The sequence below is a fragment of the Tiliqua scincoides genome, chromosome 2 (assembly GCF_035046505.1).
Source record: "Tiliqua scincoides isolate rTilSci1 chromosome 2, rTilSci1.hap2, whole genome shotgun sequence".
NCBI lineage: Eukaryota > Metazoa > Chordata > Lepidosauria > Squamata > Scincidae > Tiliqua > Tiliqua scincoides.
Genome location: NC_089822.1, coordinates 6,312,788 through 6,334,365, shown reverse-complemented (window position 1 = coordinate 6,334,365; position 21,578 = coordinate 6,312,788). Strand labels below are relative to the sequence as shown.

At 43.6% G+C, this 21,578-nt stretch overlaps 1 protein-coding gene across 3 annotated transcripts in view; it reads right to left on the bottom strand.

Moving 5' to 3' along the window:
- Nucleotides 1-603: 603 nt before the first annotated feature.
- KATNAL2 (katanin catalytic subunit A1 like 2) overlaps nt 604-21,578 on the bottom strand; it is a 43,263-nt gene continuing 22,288 nt past the window's right edge. For all 3 annotated transcript variants that reach the window (XM_066615186.1, XM_066615187.1, XM_066615188.1), the window contains exons 10-16: nt 20,390-20,453; nt 19,220-19,338; nt 15,712-15,803; nt 8,806-8,916; nt 7,423-7,585; nt 6,759-6,861; nt 604-1,502 (exon numbers count right to left, since the gene is read on the bottom strand). In XM_066615186.1, the coding sequence (XP_066471283.1) occupies nt 1,363-1,502; nt 6,759-6,861; nt 7,423-7,585; nt 8,806-8,916; nt 15,712-15,803; nt 19,220-19,338; nt 20,390-20,453 (792 nt within the window). In that variant the 3' untranslated portion in view covers nt 604-1,362. The remainder of the gene's footprint in view (nt 1,503-6,758; nt 6,862-7,422; nt 7,586-8,805; nt 8,917-15,711; nt 15,804-19,219; nt 19,339-20,389; nt 20,454-21,578) is intronic.

Here is a 21,578-nt window from a genome sequence, read left to right as displayed (position 1 = left end):
CTGAAATCTTTACTATTGATAATCAATAAGACTGGATAATAACAGAATGGATTAACTTTGCCTGGATTTTGGCCAGACATTCTATTATTTGAACCATGACTTTTAAGCTGCTTTGGAGGTCTCTTGAGACCAAAAGCACAGGATACAAATACAGTAAAATAAATATTTTTTCATGTCATGTGTTAAGTCATAATCCAGCTAAAAAGGTATTGTTTTCAGTGCTGTCTAGTCTTATGCATCTTTACTCAAAAAATAAATTGCAAGGGGTTAAGTAGGACTATCAAGCCCCTTTCTATCAAGCCCCTTTATCTGGCCACCTAATGAAGATGCAGTTTTTCAGTACACATTTCCAGAAGACCTCTGATCTCACTCCCACATTGTACTGTGTTGCCTTCCTTTCACCTACTAAAATGTTCTATAAAAATCATAGTTTCTATTACACTCTTAACACTAACAACTGATGAAGAAGATAAGTTGAAAGGTGGAATATAAGTGTACAGTTTTTATTTTGACCTCGGGATACTGTGCTAATTTTAAAAATTGTAGTAATAGTTTAAAAACTTTATTCTGCTTCTTTTTACTATTCTTACTTATTTCACTGTTTTAAATATAGATTAACCGCCTTGGAGCTTTATCATGAAGAAGGTGGGATATAATTTTTGAAATAGCCAGCCCTTTCCCCGAGTCAATGGTTGTATACTTAAGACTCCAGTGAGCTGTCCACTAAAGGAAAATCAGCTGGGAAGGTCTACCTTGACTGCTCAGTTATCCTGGGAACAGTGGCAGGAGAGCCACTGCAATCACACAAAATAAATGATACCAAAATCCATTCCTGAGAGACGACCACATAGTTTATTCTTCACTGTGTCATGCCCAAGAGGGAGATGCTAATTTAATATAAGGATCCCTGAGACATTAAATTGTACATTATGGTCTGTATTCTGAGGAGAACTTCAGCAGCAAAATACTAACACATTCTCTATGATAGGACCTAGGTGACAGCTGAATGACACATGGGTATATTAAAAGTACGAATGGGTTGTAGGGATAACATTCAATGGAAAAATGTTTTCCAGGCATATTAATGAAGGACTACCAGCTGGAGAGGGGGGTAGAGAGATTCCACAAAGAATGATTGGCAACCATCCCCTCTCATAAAATAAAATAAAAAATAGCATGCACCTTTGAGAAAGACAGGTTGGCTAATTCAGTTTCTCCTGAAGTTCTTGAAAGGAAAAATAATAATAATAAACTCCGTTAGTATAATTACTCAGCCTCTTAGCAGCAGAACTTTGCCAGAGCTGCATTATTTTGGATGGCTGAAGTCATTGATTAATGTTTCAAAAAACCTCTAAAACCAGCTCAGACAGACTCAAATTCTCTTTGCCAATCAGCGTATTTTTGGCTTAAATTCTTTGCTGAGGGCTTGGTGTGTGTGATCACATCTAGGAAGTCTTCTGTGGTGACTGTGTCCAGGTGGATGACAGGCAAGTTCCCTTTGTCTAAAAAAGAAACAAAACATGGATTGCAAATTCATGTTTGCCAATAGCTGCCCAGTTAAGATGGGGTATGCAAACTGCAAAACCATGGAGTATGCAAACTGCTTTACAGTACAATCCTATAAGTCAAAATCCTGCCACATTAAATGGGGCTTACTCCCAGGTAAGTATGTATAGGATTGCAGCCTGAGTCTTCCCCTAAATATTATGGATAGTTGGTTGGACCACCAGGACAAAAGGCTTGGGACAAGGATAGTTAAAGGCTCATCTTCTACAATATGAACCTGTTCAATTTTTAAAGATATGCTTTGGAGGCTTTGTCCCTAACTTCAGAGGTTTGGCAGCTTGTGACTAGGAGACAGCCTTTGTAGCGGTAGCACCCTTCTGGGGTCTTCCCTCCCAGACAGATTAGCAAGGCACCTACATTGCGAAAACCCCTACAGCTATTTATATAGCATCCTCTGCGTATAGTGCTTTACACAGTGAATAGGCAGATCGGTCTCTTTCTTCTTTCAGGCACTTAAATTCCAATAAAATGTTTTTACTTAGAAGTTAGTCCCACTGTGATCAATGGGGCTTACTCCCCAAGAAAGATGCATAGGATTGCAGTCTTCACAGGGGTCCTGTGGCTTTTATGTAACTGAGGTTCAGTGGATTTTTTTAATGGCTCCACCATCTCAGGTTGCTGCTGTGTTGTTCATTTCAATAGTCTCTTCTTTTTGTTAATAGGGTGGCTTTTGCTGTAAGCACCTTTGAACATTTTAAATAGAAATGTGGACTATAATAAAGAAAACCCATTTACAATGGGATCTTCTGAATAGCACAATGACTGCAAACAGCCCATGGCATTATTAAGTGTACTGTATTTATATACTACTTTTCAACAAAAAGAAGCTCACAAAGTGGCTTACACAGCAAAATAAATCAAAGCATAATTAAATAAGTAATAACATTATTAATATATTATAATATATTGTTGTAATAACATTAACAACAACCTATATTAAGCAACACATAAGCACATTCTAGCCATTTTATTAATAAAAGTGAACAGAAAAAGTATGCTGAATCCTGATATCTTACCCCAGTAATGGTGGTCAAGAGGGCAGAGCTTTGGAGATCTGGATAGTTCAGAGATCTGGATAGTCCTTACAACTATTTCTACTCTGCTTTTTGTAGGAATATGCCACGTGCAAATGCCCTATAATTCTCATTGTACATGTCTGCATGACAATTCTAGGAGACAGGCTGTGATGCTCCAGTTTTACTAAGGTAAAACTGAAGTAAAGGGAGGATGGCTTTGCCTGCTGCAACTTTTGAGATGTTTAAGGAAGTACAAGATATGTTGATAGTCCACTGCTCATTGCTGGAAGGAAAGACCATTTTCGGTTTCAGTCCTCAGTTCAATAACTCAGTAGTAGTCCTCTACTACTGAACTGAGTAGTCCTCAGTTCAATAACACATACTAATCTCAACAAAGAAGTATGTGAGTTTTTAATTCTCAGTCCTACTGATTAAGCAACTAAAGACTTTATAGCCCTAGTAGAACATAAGAACATAAGAAGAGCCCTGTTGGATCAGGCCAAAGGCCCATCTAGTTCAGCTTCCTGTATCTTACAGTGACCCACCAAATGCCCCAGGGAGCACACAAGACAACAGGCACAACCTGCGTCCTAGTGCCCTCCCCTGCATCTGGCAAATAGAGGCAGCCTGCCTCTAAAACCAAGAGCTTGCACATACCTACTATGACTTGTAACCCGTAATGAACTTCTCCTCCAGAAATTTGTCCAGTTCCCCCTTTAAAGGCATCCAGGTAAGATGCCATAACTACTTCTTGTGGCAAGGAGTTCCACAAACTAATTACACACTGGGTAAAGAAATATTTTCTTCTGTCTGTCCTAACTGTCCCAACACTCAGCTTTCGTGGATGTCCCCTGGTTCTGGTGTTATGCAAGAGGGAAAAGAGCGTCTCTATCCACTCTGTCCATCCCCTGCATGATTCTGTATGTCTCAATCATGTCCCCCCTCAGGCGCCTCTTTTCTAGACTGAAGAGGGCTGAACACTGTAGCCTTTCCTCATAGGGAAGGTGCCCTAGCCCAGTAATCATTTTGGTTGCTCTCTTTTGCACCTTTTCCATTTTCACTATATCATTTTTGAGATGTGGCAACCAGAACTGGACACAATACTCCAGGTGTGGCCATACCAACGATTTGTTCAATGGCATTACAAAAGTAGCTGTCTTATTCTCAATGCCTTTCCTAATGATCCCAAGTGTGGAATTAGCCCTCTTCACTGCTGGGTCGACATTGGGTCGACACTTTCATCGAGCTGTCCACAAGGACCCCAAGATCCCTGTCCTGATCTGTCTTAGACAGATTAGAACCAATTAGCCTATATGTAAAATTTTGATTCTTTGCCCCAATGTGCATGACTTTACACTTACACTGAAAAGCATCTGCCATTTTACTGCCCATTCTGTCAGTTTGGAGAGATCCTTCTGGAGCTCTTCATAGTCTCTCCTGGTCTTCACCACACAGAAAAGTTTTGTGTCATCTGCTAACTTAGCCACCTCACTGCTTAGCCCTGGCTCCAGGTCATTTATGAACAGGTTGAAAAGTACAGGTCCAAGGACAGATTCTTGGGGCACTCCACTTTCCACCTCTCTATTGTGAAAATTGCCCATTGACACCCATTCTCTGCTTCCTGGACCTCAACCAGTTCCTAATTCAGGAGAGGACCTGCCCTCTAATTCTAATGACTGTGGAGTTTTCTCAGCAGGCTTTGGTAAGGGACCATGTCAAATGCCTTCTGAAAGTCCAGATATATAATGTCCATGGGTTCTCCTGCATCCACATGCCTGTTGACCTTTACAAAGAATTCTAAAAGGTTTGTGAGGCAAGACTTACCCTTACAGAAGCCATGCTAAACAAGCTCATTTGAGGCAAGTCCACCCTTTGGAAGTCAAGGGCTTTTGTGTTAGATTTTTTTGGCACTCTTCCCCCGACGTGCATGGTGAAACTAATTGCAGCATGGTCACTGTTCCCCAATGGCTCAGTAACAATTACCTCTCTAACCAGGTCCTGTGTGTCACACAATACTAAATCCAGAGTCACCTGTCTTCTGGTGGGCTCCATGACTAGTTGCTCTAAAGCACAGTCATTTAGAATGTCAAGAAAACCAGTTTCTCTTTCATGACCAGAGCATGAATTGACCCAGTCGACGTGAGGATATTTGAAGTCCCCCATGATTACAACCCTGTCCCTCCTCGACACCTCCCTGATCTGTTTCCTCATTTCAAGATCCCCTTCTGGTTTCTGGTCCGGAGGACGGTAGCATGCCCCCACTATTACATTGCTCCTTTAACCTGGTAATTTAACTCACAGCAATTCTATGGTGGAGTTGGACCCACCTTCAATCTCTACTTTGCTGGATTCTACCCCTTCTTTAATCTAAATGGCCACCCCACCACCAACATGCCCTTCTCTGCCCCTCCTATTGAGTTTATAGCCCAGGATTGTGGTATCCCACTGGTTCTCTGCATTCCACCATTTTTCTGTTATGCCCACTATGTCAATGTTTTCCCTAGTCACCAGACATTCCAGTTCTCCAATCTTTGCTCGGAGACTTTGGGCATTCGCATAAAAGCACTTGTATAAAAAGTCTCCCAAGATGGGCTGCTTATTCTCTCCTTTATCCTTGCAGTCTCTCATTTTGCTGGATGGGCTATCACTTCCCATCAGGTTTCAGTTCTCAATTCCTACTCTTATTCTGTCCCTGCCTTGTTGTTCTCTAACCTCCCCATCCTCATCCCATAGGGATGAGAAGTCACGAACTGGATGCCCCTGGGCTCCTGTCGGCTTTCCCCCAGGGATCAGTTTAAAAGCTGATCTGCCACCTTTTTAATATTATGCACCAGCAGTCTGGTTCCATTCTGGTTCAAGTGAAGCCCGTCCCTCTTGTACAGGCCCCGCTTGTCCCAAAACATTCCCCAGTGCCTAACGAATCTAAACCCCTCCTCCCTACACCACCATCTCATCCTCGCATTGAGACCCCTGATCTCCGCCTGCCTAGCTGGCCCTGCGCGTGGAACAGGCAGCACTTCCAAGAACACTACCTTTGGGGTCCTGGTTTTCAGCTTCCTACCCAATAGCCTAAACTTGGCCTCCAGGACCTGGCAGCCGCACTTCCCCACGTCGTTGGTGCCGACAAGCACCACAACAGCTACCTCCTCTCCAGAACTCTCTATCAGCCTATCTAGATGAGAAGTGATGTCCACAACCTTTGCACTAGGCAAATATTTCTTGCTGCTCCCTGTCAGCGAATACCATTATTTACCATTAAAAACAAATTGTCGTGGGCTGCAATTACTACACCCACTTTCCTGGAAGTAAGCCCCACTGAACACAATAGAACCTACATCTGGGTAGACATGCATAGGATTGAGCTGAAAGGAGTGGCACCCAAACTAGTGTTTCTGCCATGGGGAACTGTCTGTAAACAAAAGTTTCCTCTGTGAAAGGCAGGAGTGTTCCACTTGCAGAGACCCCTTCTGCAGATGAAATGCTTCTTTTCACAAAGGAAGCTTCTTACAGAGGGAACGCCCAAGGGTGGAAGCACTAGTCAGAGTCTGTGCTATAAGCAAAGATGTTTCCCATTCAGATCTCTCACTTAGTCTTCAATATTCATTTGCTCAGTCCTCCACCTGTAATATGGGGCCAAAAATCTAGCCTGCTGCTGGAGAAACACTAACAACATCTGTGAAGAGGTTTGAATGTTAGATATGTACTATATATATATATATATATATATATATATATATATGCTGTCATTATGATAAACATGAAAAGCCTGGGTTAGGGATGGGGGGGAAGGGAGGCTCCGTATTTGAATGACAAGTTTTGACAAATGCCAGCCAACTAGCCAAGCAAATAAGCTTCTAGTGGAACCTTATAAGGCATAGAAAAATTATTGCCAGTATTGTGCCATAATAAATTGACAAGAGGAGGGCTGAAGAGGCATTCTTTAGTGTAATAGACCTCATGGACTGTCTATTCCAGAAAGGTGGGCAGATAACGACTGTTCTTCACAAATAAAACATTAATAGGTCTTGCAAGGAAATAGAACACTGCCACCTGCTGGTGTGTGTATACATCTACAGTTTGTCACTTGCCCCTAGAAGCTAGCTGGTTAGCACCTCACAATGGACTGTCTTTCCATAATACAGAGTCCAGCATGAACACTGAGGATTGTGCCTCTACCTGGCTGATGGTTTTCAAGGGCGCTGAAGATTTTTCTCACGGGGCGCATAGCAGCTTCCTTGCAGACCAACTTAATGTCCGAGCCAGAGTAGCCTTCCATCTCCTAGTAAATAATCAGACAGACACGACTTAGTCTAGGAAGACTTGTTATTGCAAAGGGTTGAAAAGGCAGCATTTAACAGAATGCAAGTGTTGAGAAAGTGATTAAACACTGAAGGGGTTGCAAGGATCACACTTTCCACAACCTCTGTGTCCACTCAGGAACCATAGGACAGGTTATTTAGAATAGAGGTTGGCAACCTACAGCCCACAGGCCAGATTCAGCCTGCCACCCAAGGTCACCCTGCTTGTGCAGAGCTCAGCTTGGGAGGCTTTTGCTGCCTGCCCAGGCTCATGGAGTCCCTGTAGTGTGCAGTAGGCCACTCTGCTGTTCCTGTCCAGTGCATGGCAAATTGGGCAGGAGATGCCTCCCAAGCTGAGCTCTGCATGAGCCAGATGACCATGCCAGAAGCATTTGAAACACACTACTGCCAAGCATGGAGGTTCCATTTTGCCAGCTTTAGTAACAGCTATTACTAGGCGTATCCTTCAAAAATTGGTCTTATCTCTTTTTAAATGTAAGAGCCTTTGCCATTTGCAAGGCACTGCTTTTTCTCCTCCTCACCTGGCTGAGTAAGGTATAGTCTAACTCTGTCCTCAGCTCCACTCCTCCGCTGTTGCTCACAGGAGGAAGCCAATGCTGGACCATTGCCTGTCTTGCCTCTTTATTTGGGAGGTCAACCAGAATCCTCTTCTCTAGCCGGCGCAACATGGCGCAATCCAGTTCCCTAAAGAGAAGACAGGGAAATAACTTCTTGGGCAATAATAAACCAGTCCAAAGGCCTGCCTGCAATGAGATTTCCAGGCTCCCAGCTTCTGAAGTGGGTGCTGCAATCCCACGAGAATCACCGAACAAGAGAAGTTCATGAATCCGAGGCTGGTGCAGACCACCTTAAGTAAGGGCATGTTCATCACTTAGGTCACAATCCTAACCAGGTCTACTCAGAAGTAAGTCCTATTTTGTTCAGTCGGGCTTACACTTAGGAAAGTGTGGTTAGGATTGCAGCCTTAGTGACCGTGGTATGAAGAAGTGACTTGTATGTGTGAATAAACCATCACAGACAGAAATCAAACCTCACACATGACGCTCAACAATTGAGACAATTCATTCAGTTTTGAACACCCGAGTACACAGGAACTCAAACAATGTATGAATGTATGTTCAGCTCCTCAGCTAGAGCTGATAAAGGATGAAGATGGGCTTACAACAGTTGTTGTTTTTCCTATACTGCAGGCAAGAAGCTGAAGTTAAGGAAGTCTTTCCTCAAGACACCTAGCGACTCCATGACAGGGTTGGGATTTGAACTCGCAGATAAATCACTTAACCACGATGTTCTACTAGTCTCCCAACCTTATTGCTTCTCTATAAAAATGCATGAAGAAACTAAATGGAATAAAAACACATAACACCGCTTTCTGCACTTTTTCCTTGGGGGAAAAAGGAGATCTGTGAAAAAAAATAAAAACGTTTAAGAATACCTCAATCTATTGCAGGCCATTTATTCCGTTTGATGAATGCAAACTAAACTGAGGTTTTTTCATCCTCAAACTTTTAACAGTCACCTTTTAAAACCAATAAAATCCAACCTTCCTATTTATAGAGCATCTCTTTCCTGAGCCCTAGATATTTTAAGCACCTTACAGTTCTCTGCTGAAACCCTTCTTCGGCTTAACCATAGTAAATAACTTGGCTATCAAGTCAAATACTCCCTTTTTAAATATTAGCAGCTGGCTTGGGCTGGCATATGTTGACTTTAGAGAGGATTATGTACTCCTGTAGCACAAACAAGCAAGAACTGCAGAAGCAAAAAGTAAAAAGCTCCCAATTAATCTTTGAAGGTTTTAACCAAATATCAAGGCTTTTGCTACTCTGAGATCAAGTAAAATCTTTATCTGTGTTTAGAGGCTCACGCAAATGTATTCAAAATGTACTCTCCGGATCTCTTACCATGGCAGGTTGGAAGCTGCTAAAACAAAGACAAGATCATCCGATCGAGCCAGGCCGTCCATCTGCACCAATAATTCCGTTTTCATCCGCCGGCTTCCTTCATGTTCTCCGCTACCAAAATGTATAGGGAAGGGGGAGGAAGTGTTACTCCCTTCCCAAGTCAAAACAGCCCCCTTTACAGGGCCAAGCTCAGAAACTGAAACCCAGTCATGAGCTCTGCCCCACCCACCCACCCACCCCATATCAAGTAGTTAAGTTCCATTAGCTGAAATCCAAGCATTATGTCAAACTTTATGACGATTAACTTCAGGGCATTAATTCCACAATGAATCCACTCTTAAGAATACTAGAATGAAAGAAAATACACATGTTGGAATTTATCATTGCATGCAGATTAATATGAAAGGCACTGAGCAAATACCAGAGAGGACATTTAGCGAGAAGGCTATTAAGCCCACAGTTGGATCTTGTGGGATAATTACAGAGAACAGAAAGCAGGCCATAGTTCAGGGGCAGGACACAGATTGTGCACGTCCCCGGCAGCACTAGGCAAGATGGGCTACTGGTCCAGTTCAGTGTATGGCCCATTCTCTAGCCCTCCATGGTCTTGGACATCCTTTTATCAAGCTGTGATACAAGAGCTGTCTTGTGAAGGTTTGACTGTAATGAATGGGAGAGGTACAAGAACACACTTATACCCCTATGTTGCTCCCATCCAACCAAATGGGATAGGCAAGGGCAGCAGTTTTCAAACTCTCATGGAGTTTGAAAACTGCTGTAAGTCCTTGCAGGGGTGGGGAGAGCGGGGGCTGGGGTGGGGGGAAGGCAGCAGCGCAATCCCCCGAATGCCAGGAGCCCTGCACGACCTTCTGCAGGGCTCCCTGAAACTGCAAATGTGAGTGATCACGCTCCACTTCCAATTTAGCGGAAGTGGAGCGTGATCTCTCCACTTTCACTTCTAAAGCATTGGAGCCCTGCAGATGGTTGCGCAGGGTTGCACCCCTGGGAGACTGCAGGAGGCTCTGGTAAGTGCACCCAAGCCCCTGCAGCCCCCTGAGCAGCTCGATCCTGGAGATCGTGCCGCTGCCTCCTCCCTGCCTCCTGGCTGCCCCCGCCCCTTAGGAGCATCACAATGCCCCAGTTTGAAAAGCCCTGGGCAAAGGGATATGAGGGTAGCAAAGTCTTGTGCCAATGTCTGGTAAACAGGTAAAGGTACTGCCTGCATTCTACTCTTATTATTAACAGCATTTATACATCACTTTTCAATGAAAAGCGCACAAAGCGGTTTACAGAGAAAATCCAATAACTAATGGGTCCCTGTCCCAAAAGGGCTCATGATCTGAAAAGATGCAAAAGCACACCAGCAGACAGCCACTAGAAAAGACCCTGCTGGGGTGAGGAGGGCTAAATAATAATAATAATAATAATAATAATAATAATAATAATAATAATAATAATAATAATAATAATAAATAACTCTTCCCCTGCTAAATAAAAGAGGAGCACTCACATGAAAAGTGCCAGTTAGTATCCACACTTTCCTAGGAGTAAGTCCCAATGAACAAAATTGGACTTATTGCTGAGTAGAGATACATAGGAATGGGCCCTCAAAGTAAGATTTGTCCTGCCTTTCTCTCTTCAGGAACTCCATTACTAAGAACATAAGAAGAGCCCCACTGGATCAGGCCATAGGCCCATCTAGTCCAGCTTCCTGTATCTCACAGCGGCCCACCAAATGCCCCAGGGAGCACACCAGATAAGAAGAGACCTCATCCTGGTGCCCTCCCTTGCGTCTGGCATTCTGACATAACCCATTTCTAAAATCAGGAGGTTGCGCATACACATCATGGCTTGTACCCCATAATGGATTTTTCCTCCAGAAACTTGTCCAATCCCCTTTTAAAGGCGTCTAGGCTAGGAGTGGCATCCTGTGGCAAGGAGTTCCACAGACCGACCACACGCTGAGTAAAGAAATATTTTCTTTTGTCTGTCCTAACCCGCCCAACACTCAATTTTAGTGGATGTCCCCTGGTTCTGGTATTATGTGAGAGTGTAAAGAGCATCTCCCTATCCACTCTGTCCATCCCCTGCATAATTTTGTATGTCTCAATCATGTCCCCCCTCAGGCGTCTCTTTTCTAGGCTGAAGAGGCCCAAACGCCGTAGCCTTTCCTCATAAGGAAGGTGCCCCAGCCCCGTAATCATCTTAGTCGCTCTCTTTTGCACCTTTTCCATTTCCTCTATGTCTTTTTGGAGATGCAGCGACCAGAACGGGACACAATACTCCAGGTGTGGCCTTACCATCGATTTGTACAACGGCATTATAATACTAGCCGTTTTGTTCTCAATACCCTTCCTAATGATCCCAAGCATAGAATTGGCCTTCTTCACTGCCGCCGCACATTGGGTCGACACTTTCATCGACCTGTCCACCCTCTCTCCTGATCTGTCACAGACAGCTCAGAATCCATCAGCCTATATCTAAGTTTTGATTTTTTGCCCCAATGTGCATGACTTTACACTTACTGACATTGAAGCGCATCTGCCATTTTGCTGCCCATTCTGCCAGTCTGGAGAGATCCTTCTGGAGCTCCTCACAATCACTTCTGGTCTTCACCACTCGGAAAAGTGGTTCCTATTTAGAAGAATTTAGAACTTCTATTTAGAAGAATTACTATTCTTCTGGCCCAATTCTATAGATCTGCTGCATTGCCTGAACTCATTCCAGCAGCACAGCACACTTTACGGCTATTGCAAAATGCAATGCGCCACAGAGTGCAGCCGGGCCACCACCGCATCGGGGAGGGGGGGGGAGAAAGGGATATGTAGAGGATTGGATGGTCAACTACTACAGCCTAAAGCCAACTGACCCACAGCCAATTGCACAGCCTGCTCTAGTGAGCTCCTGCCCCCTGCCTGATCAAAGTTCATGGCATCTTCTTACAGCCCTGCAAAGCCTATCAATCCTGAACTTGAATATGATTCTGTACAACCAGTATCAAGAGGAAGCATGAGAGATAAAATTTAAAAAGGAAACATATCAGCAATTAAATGTGTTGGCATCCTTCAGTCTTGGAAGACTATGGTATCGGGCTCTGAATAGTAGTTCTGGAACAGTGTCCTCTCCAGAGCGCGAAGCCTGGGTAAGGTAGATATGGAGGATAGACTGTTACCCATGCAGCAAATCCCCCCTCTCCACGTCGCTGGAATGGTCCAATGGAAAGGCAGAAGTCAAAAAGGTTGGTTCCAGTGGGGTCGCAGGAGTTGCCAGAACGTGACTGCGTTCAGCCATGAACTGCCTCAGGGACTCTGGCTCAGCCAATTCTATGCTTGGGATCATTAGAAAAGGTATTGAGAACAAAACGGCTATTATTATAATGCCATTGTACAAATCGATGGTAAGGCCACACCTGGAGTATTGTGTCCAGTTCTGGTTGCCACATCCCAAAAAGGACATAGTGGAAATGGAAAAGGTGCAAAAGAGAGCGACTAAGATAATTACTGGGCTGGGGGGCACCTTTCTTATGAGGAAAGGCTACAGTGTTTGGGCCTCTTCAGCCTAGAAAAGAGACGCCTGGGGGGGGGGACATGATTGAGACATACAAAATTATGCAGGGGATGGACAGAGTGGATAGAGAGATGCTCTTTACACTCTCACATAACACCAGAACCAGGGGACGTCCACTAAAATTGAATGTTGGGTGAGTTAGGACAGACAAAAGAAAATATTTCTTTACTCAGTGTGTGGTCGGTCTGTGGAACTCCTTGCCGCAGGGTGTGGTGACGGCATCTGGCCTGGATGCCTTTAAAAGGGCATTGGACAAGTTTCTGGAGGAAAAATCCATTATGGGTTACAAGCCATGATGCGTATGTGCAACCTCCTGATTTTAGAAATGGGCTATGTCAGAATGCCAGATGCAAGGGAGGGCATCAGGATGCAGGTCTCTGGTTATCTGGTGTGCTCCCTGGGGCATTTGGTGGGCCGCTGTGAGATACAGGAAGCTGGACTAGATGGGCCTATGGCCTGATCCAGTGGAAAAATCCATTATGGGTTACAAGCCATGATGCGTATGTGCAACCTCCTGATTTTAGAAATGGGCTATGTCAGAATGCCAATGCAAGGAAGGGCACCAGGATGCAGGACTCTCGTTATTAGGTGTGCTCCCTGGGCCATTTGGTGGGGCCGCTGTGAGATACAGGAAGCTGGACTAGATGGGCCTATGGCCTGATCCAGTGGGGCTGTTCTTATGTTCCTGAAGCCTTTTCCATAACTGGATGTAGCCACAAGGCAGTGGAGGTTTAGGATCAGAGTTTTCCTTCTCTCAGATAAGCTGCCTGCCCAGGCTAAGGTGTCCCATCTACCTGGTGGCTGTTTAGTCTCCTCTTAGGACAAGTACAGCCAAACTGAGGGCCTATTCTTATCCCCAGCACCCAGGGGAAAATTTAATGTAGTGCTTTGCAAAACCAACAATCCAAGATACAACACATGCTTGTTATCAGAGCCCTGGTGATCCCAAACCCCTACCTGTTTGAATTTGCTGAGTTATACCAACTTGGAAACCTACATTAATGGGCCTTCTGTTTCTTGGAATGTTTTGACCATCCTCCTGGGTCATTCAATGATGAAAGTGTGTCTTCTATATCTTTCTTCCTCAGAGGGAATGCTTTAGAAGGAAAGCTAAAAGCTGGGAAATACTCTGTTCTCCAGCTCAAAGTATGCAGTAGTTTGAAGGACTAATCAAAGTGTCACAGAACCGAAGTAATAAAATGGAGAGCCAATCCAGAATGGTCAGAAACATAAAACCAATGCAATCTTTTTGTCCAATCCCTTCAGTGTGCCACAAGAAAAAAGCAGAAAGGATGGTGTTATCTCAGATGCCTTCAAATCCTTACTTCTGTTTAATAGGCAGGTGCTCTGTGTCTTTAGTATTTGCATAACTGTCAGAAATCAACAGATGACGCTCATCTTCATGGCAAGAAATGATTAACCTGTTGATTTTTGCATGTTATGTAGCTGTTAAAGACCCAGAGTCACTGTAAAGAAAAAAAGAAAGGAGGCAACTTTAATGCTGCCCATTTACTGCAGGGATGCCTTACTGCTCCCTTAAACAGAAAAAAAGATCTGAATTATCCTCCAACAACTCAGGGGTGCCCAAGTCCCGGCCTGGGGGCCATTTTCGGCCCTCAAGACCCCTAATCTGGACCATGAGGAGCTCCCAGTCTGCAATGAGCCTCTGGAGACATGCTGAAGCCCATGCTGGTCTGATACAACTGCTCTCAGTGTGAGGGCGACTGTTCGACCTGTTGCGTGAGCTGCGGGCCGAGGATTAGCTCCACTGCTCGCTATTTCATGTGAAGCAGCAGTGGCAGAAAAGGAAAGGCCTGCCTTGCTTTGTGCAAGGTCCTTCATAGGCCTTGAACTATTGTGAGACCTTCATTCATTCATATCATTGCCATCTCTAATATATTCTTTTATGCAAATTTGAAATGTAAATGAATTCTTTTTTCCTGGCCCCCAACACAGTGTCAGAGAGATGATGTCACCCTCCTGCCAAAAAGTTTGGACACCCCTGCTCTAACCTGTGGAAGATGCACCTTCCCATTTCTGAGAGGGGAGGAACACCTACCTGGTGGTCAACCATTCCCCAAGGTGATCAGGCCTGGACCATCCCCATGCCATCATGTCTATCCTGTAGGGAGGGTACGAACCTCCACATTGTCTCTTTGCTGAATCCAATAAAAAGGGAGCTGGTCCCACACTCAAAATTGCTGAATGCTACAAAACCTGCTCTGTCTAACACAGAAAGGATGTCTATCACTGGCTTCCAGTTAAGTGTGATCATCAACAGCATTATTCTGCAAGTGCTTTTACAAGCACAACTGAAGACTGCAGAAAGATCTGTAAGTCCTTTTCTTTGGAAACTCAACCAGTTTCCTGCCTCAACCAGGCATGAAGTTAAAAGGGAAAAAAGCAGCAGCTGCCAATTACTATCCAGGCAACCAATATTCTACTGCTGTCTGCTTTATCTGGGCACCTTACCCTACAGGAATAATGCTTTCACTCATCCCAGTTGCTGAAGGCTCTGCTACCCTTCAGCCACTTCCTGCTCAGCGTCCAACACCTCCAGCAATCCATCTAACAGAGAAGCTCAAAATAATCTCTTGCCATTATTTTGGTTCCCTCTATTAATTCATTGAGCAGTGGCTCTGGGTTCCCAACAGCACCCAATTCTGAAGGAGATGAGGGATGGGGAGAGGGAAACTCTTCCTTTGCTGGGCACTCAGTCACAACCTCCTTCAGCAATTTAGCACAGTGTTCAATTATATTACTCCTGCAATGACTTTTGGTCTGTGGTAGCCAGCAGACCAAACTGGGAAGCAATATGAGGGACTCTGTGATGGGGTCACATTTATAAAGTAAGCACAGAATAAATATTGACAGTGGTTTCTCACTTGATGGCAAGATTTCCCTGCAACTAAATGAATTCTCATATTTCTTAGTTACATTTTATCCCATCTTGCTCCTGGGGAGCTCACAGGAGGGTCTCCAAATCAGATACTGACCAGACCCCAAACTGCCTTCACTCCAGTAAAGTTGCTTCCTCATTTGCTTTTAAGATCTTGCTTTGGGCAAAGTAGCAGAGATCATCACCCTACTGGCACAATGTATTTGGTTGCAGGCCTAGTAATTTATGTGTTTGTGTTCAGGGATGCTGAAAGAGAGAAAAAGGACAGGTGGGAAATGTGGAAGGTGCAACAGATTTAGGGGGAACAGATTCTTTTACAGTCCCAGTCCTACCCACACTTCGATGGAAAAGGGTGGGTTTATTTCAAAGTCATTTGACAAGAGGATCACCTTACAGAAAGAAAGAAACCAGCAAAGGACAGGCCACTGGAAAGTTATTACCCTGGAGCTGTGCCTCGTTGACTCATGACTGACTCCAGCTCATCCAGGAAGATGGTGGAGGGGGCATGGTAGCGGGCAAGTTCAAACAGCACCTGTTCAGGGAAAAGAACCCAAGGAGGGACAGGTCAGTTGCCTGGCTTGGATAGGGCCTCTCTCTAATGACGCAAAGTGGAGGGGTGCCACGCTGCAAGGGCAAGCTACGAAAGCCTGTCAAGCAAAGCTGGAGCATCGGTCATTCTGGTTCAGTATTTCCAGCTGTAATTGGCAAAGCTCTCCAGCTCTTTGTCAGGCAAAGGTCTTCCCTGGCCCTACTACTGGAGATGCCAGTGACTGAATCTGGGACCTTCTGCATGCAAGGTACATACTCTCCCACTACTGTACCCATGCATAGCTCCCATTCCTTTCAAGAGGGCTTGTGCAAGAGAACTTCTCAGTAGACACTGCCCCTTGCAAGCCAATACTGGTGAAAGATTAACAAGTCAACAGTTGCAAACTAGAACTGTATTATCTAAAAATAATTTATAATTTAAAAAAAAAAATCCTTACACTGACAGTGAAGTCAGATAGTTGAGCACCTATCAGTTTGTATGTGTAATAGGGGCCATCATAGACAAGGTAATGGTTTCTACATACATGCAAGACTTCCCTAGATATACAAAAGAAGATAGGTTGGTGAATTAAAAGGAGGGGGCGCTCAAACAGCCTGAAGCAGATTGAGCAAGTTCAGTGGCTCCCAAGAGCCACAGACTGCTGAGGAGGCCTTAGGGAAAAAGCAAATGGCAGAACACTGCAGGGGTGGGAGGGAATCAGCCTGCTTCAATGCCTAAACATTTGGCATTAAGGTTTAAGAAACTTGACTTTTGTAGCAGGTCCTACTTGCAGAAGTCAATTTTCCAACTCCACCAATACCCATAATTGGTATGCTTTCTTGGCAGCAGACTGTACAACCTCATGTACGCAACATTCCTGTTCCACAGTATTTCCAACTATTCCACTATTTGGGGTACTTTGTCATGCCATTTAATAGTATGTACACACAGTAACAATATTTATATAAAATATCCAGGGTTCCCCAAAAGCACCTTCTTTTGCTTTAACTGAAGCAAAACATTAGCTTCTGTGCTACTGAAGAACTTCATGCTCCTGAAAGAGCAGCCAGTCACTTATAAACAAAAATTTTAAAAAAAGTAGAAAGCAACCCAATCAAATTAGCCAGCAGCACAACAAGCAGTAAAAGCAAATACTAAACCACAGAAGTCCCAACAGATTTTTTTTAAGGGGTGATGAGGGAAACACACACACCCTAGAGATATGTCTTAGAGCAGGGGTGTCAAACATAAGTCCCGGGGGCCGGATGCGGCCCGCAGAAGCTTTTATATGGCCCCCGGGCTCTCAGCCGCTGAGCAATGCTGAGATGACACTGCTTGAAAGGGTGGCCCACATGATAATTGGGCTCTCCCATATCTTGAAATATGATCAAGATTTGTGTATTTTCCTCTCCTGTCATTAGCAGCCAGTGAGTTCCTACATGAGAACAGAGTATTTCTGGTTTTGACCTGTTTAATTACATCACTTCCTGTGTAATGACATCACCTCCGGCCCTCAGCAGGCATCATGAATGGCCCTCTGAATGACATGAGTTTGACACCCCTGTCTTAGAGCAACAAGGGTGGGGGGCCAGGGAGTCTTTCCCAGGGACAGTATTCTACAGAGCTGGCACCATGACCAAAAAGGACCTGTTTGTCATGCACATTTGCCACATTTCAACTGGCTGAAGAATCCAGCACAAGGGTTCAAATGTAGAGCAGAGCATAGAACAGCAAGCCTTCAGAAGTGCTCAGGGAGGAACGTACAGAAGGGAAGACAGTACTCAAAAATCCCAGTCTGTTTAGGATTTGAAAGGTCAACACCAGCACCTTAAAAGGAGTCTGAAAGTGAATATGATTGACGGTGCAGTCTGAACAGCAGATCAGAGAGAGACGAAATTGACAGAAGCTGTACAGAACTGTAGCCAATTGCTATACAATACATAGCTGCTGCTGTTCAATGCAATTTGACTGAGCAGATTAGCTACATTTGCTTGTCCTGTCATGTGACAGTCCAGCCAAGGATGGCTCCTGATATAATTGCTGTAAACCTCCCTGAAGTCATGGGGTAGGATGAGATACAAACACAATGAATACTGAAGAAATAACATATTTTACTATTTATGTGCTAAGTATTTTGTTTTGTGCTATGATCTCTAGTTGATACAGTTGCTTAGTCTGGGGAAGAAGCAATGCATTTGCCACAGAAATATTGGGGAAAATATCTGAGATAATAATAATAAATAATAATAAACTTTATTTATATCCTGCCCTTCTTCCCAAAGGGACCCAGGGCGGCTAACAACATATGAAAAACACATTTAAAAACATAAATTAAGACAAAATAGCAGATAAAAACATTAAAATGGTGTTGGCATGGGAGTGAAAACCATTTCTTACATCTGCATGGCTTATAGAAGAGGAGAGAAAGAGCAAACATATACAAATAATCCTGTCTTTACGGTTTAAAGCTTTTCTTCTAAATCCTACCCAAGTACATGGAGAATAATAGGATAGAAGAAAGTGATTCCAGAAAGGGATTCTGGGCAAATCCTAAAGTAGCACCAGGGATTAAAACACTTCTCTTATTTTATTGTTGCCCCATTTGTAGGTTTTTAAATAAGGATTAATATATATGATAGAAACACATATAAAATTACATTGGGGTCTTGGCGAATGGGGAGGAGGGTTTCTGATCAAACACTAATATTGATAATTCCACGCAGTGAAAAATAAAATATACAGTAGAGGGATAGTGTTGACTGGAGTTTTCCTCCTCTACAAAAAGAACTTTTATACAGTTAAAATCTAAGGTTCTGTAACTTTCAAGATGTGTTGCTTTTCATGTTTAAATACGATTCCTGTTCAGTCACTGACCAGCCACTAAGAATCCTACTTGGTTTCAGCAAGCTTGTGCCATTGTGTGCCCTTTAGACCATACCCTGGCATAAGTGTTAGGAATCTGTTCTCAGAATTACTTAGCACCAATTAGTTGTGACTTCATTGTCAAGCAAGCCTAAATACCTGTTCTTGATTTGCTAATTTAACACATTAGATTTGCACATTTAACACACTGATGGATGAGTATCACTGATGGGCATCTGAGGGCCCAATCCTAGCCAACTTTCCAGCACCGATGTAGCCATGCCAATGCGGCATGCGCTGTCTCCTGCAGTGGGGGGGCAGTCACGGAGGCCTTCTCAAAGTAGGAGAACATTTGTTCCCATACTGTGGGGCTGCATTATGGCTGCATCAGTGCTGGAAATTTGGACAGGATTGGGCCCTTAGAGGGGAAAAAAACAACAACTGCAGCATACATTACTGAAACCAGCCCACTCCGCCTTAGATTTCTGCTCTAGAAACTCCCTATCAACCACTGTTAAATTTCTTTTATTATACAGGGAACAGAAAGCTGTTCTTACTCTGACAAGCTTCTCTGAATCGCCTCTCCATTTGCTGACAATGGTAGAGGCCGAGATATTGAAGAAGGTTGTATTGCATTCGGTGGCAACTGCTTTAGCCAGCAAAGTTTTTCCAGTCCCTACAAAGAGTGGAAAAGAATGTCATAGGTGTAGACAGAACCATTTCCTTTAGATTCCTCCCCACAGGCAGATGTACACACATTATATACTCACAACAAATACATTTTCCTGAGCTTGTTGGTCAAAACAAGCTTATTTTTGTTAAATGTCTCACAGGTGGCATCGTTGTGAGAATTTCTTCTAATTATTTCTTCTAATTTCATAAGAAATTATGAAATAAAAAATGGCCCATAAGTTTCCAGAACAATAGTATAATCAGAATACAGGCAACACTACTAACCAGGGACTTTTGGTGAGGACGGAGTACTGGGGAAACAGCGCATAGTGGAAGGGGACGTGTCCAGCAGCCAAGTCACCCTTGTGCATTTTTTGTAAAATAAAACTCACATTTTAAAGAAAGCAATCATATCATTGCATCCAAAGAAAGCAAATCCTGACTAAGAGCCACTGAAACCAAATCAGTCCATTTAGTCCATGGTGCTTATTCAAAATACAGTGTTTTTTTTGTTACAACCTACAGTTTCTAGACTGGACAGTGCCTGCTTTCTGGAAATGATAGATTGTGATAGATTTTTAGATTGTGAGCCCTTTTGGGACAGGGAGCCATTAGTTGTTTGTTTGATTTTCTCTGTAAACCGCCTTGGGAACTTTCCGTTGAAAAGCAGTATATAAATACTGTTAATAATAACAATGATAGGCAGTGGACAATAATGGACACTATCAGTATGGCCAAATGGATTGAATGCACTTCAACTGTTTTGTAAAACATGCACATTCTTATATTCCGGTCTGCACTCTGGGAACTAAACCGTTCTGCCAGTTTTCAGAACTGGGGGTATTAAGGGGGTTCATGGTCAGGAGCTGATCTAGCATTCATCTTGTAAAGCTCACAAGTGTGCAAGAGACACTGGGAAGCTATACCATGGATGAAGAACTAGCTATGACTGCTAATAAAAACATTACCCCGTCTTCAGCCAGTAGGTAAGAAACAAGATCAATACCTAAGTAAGGCAGGACTGGATTCATAAGCTGCAAGTATACAGATTGTACCTGGAGGTCCATACAGTAATAGTCCTTTCCATGGTGAAAGAATCCCTGTAAACAGCTGTGGATACTACGGAAAAAGGAGAAGCGGCCTGAGAATTAAAAAGTTAATTATTGGTGCTAGAGAGCAATTTCTGAAAAACCTGTGAGCATCGAACCCCTACATCAAATACATGCACCCAATTTTAAGTAGCAAAAGGGACATAAAGGAAAAAATGTGCTGCTCTCCTGCAGCCTGTTGTTACCAGGACTGCTTTTCAAAACATGTGCACATGGGCAAAATTTATTTATGTTCCAGGACCCTGTGCAGTGGCCAATGGCACAGTAAATGGTTCAGCAGACAAGGAAGGAGGCAAGCGTGAAGGTGCAACAACAACAACAACTTCAATGTGGGGATAATTTTGTATAATTATAGAGTAGGGGAATAAGAAATTAAAGAAATGCAATGTTTCTTAGCCATTAATATGATGAGACCCTAAACATAAGCAGTTACTATGTATAAAGAAGAGAATGGGGGGAAATTCTGAAAAGGGCAATGGCACATAAAAGTGCAAGCATGGAGGGAGAAAGAAAAAGGACAGGGGAGAAGTACGGAGGGAAATTAAGAGGGTTACCTGGGCTTCAAAAACCAGGTGTTTGCGGTAGCAGAAAGTGAAAAGAGAAGGAGAAGAGCTGGGGGAGAGAAGGAAAAGAAATGACAGAAGTTCCTAAGGTTTGAGCCATAGTGAAAGTCTGAAGCTGAATTATAGTCCTTTGCAGCCTGAACCAAGGGTGACAGGCAAGGATTCTTCCCCTAAGCAGACCAGGAAATCAGTACACTTGCTTGTGATGAGAGAACTAGTCTCTCTCACCAAGTGATCACTCCTAACCAATGTTTCAAATCTCTGAAACAATGACAGAGCACTCAAGAGATGCGAGAACCCCGCCAAACTAGTTTCAAAAATATGCCAAAAGTAAATCCACACACACAAACACACAGCTCTCACACACAGGAGGAACAAAGGCACTAAGTATGTCAACGATTTGACTGCATATGAGACACAAAATTTATCCCTGTGATGTCACAAAGTGCTTTACGGCTTTTTTGCGACAGTGTGCACCTGCCAAACTAGCGTTCTGCCAGCACAGGCACACCGTAGGATAGGGCCATAAGTCTTAAGTACATGTAAATGCAACAATCACATACTCTTTCACT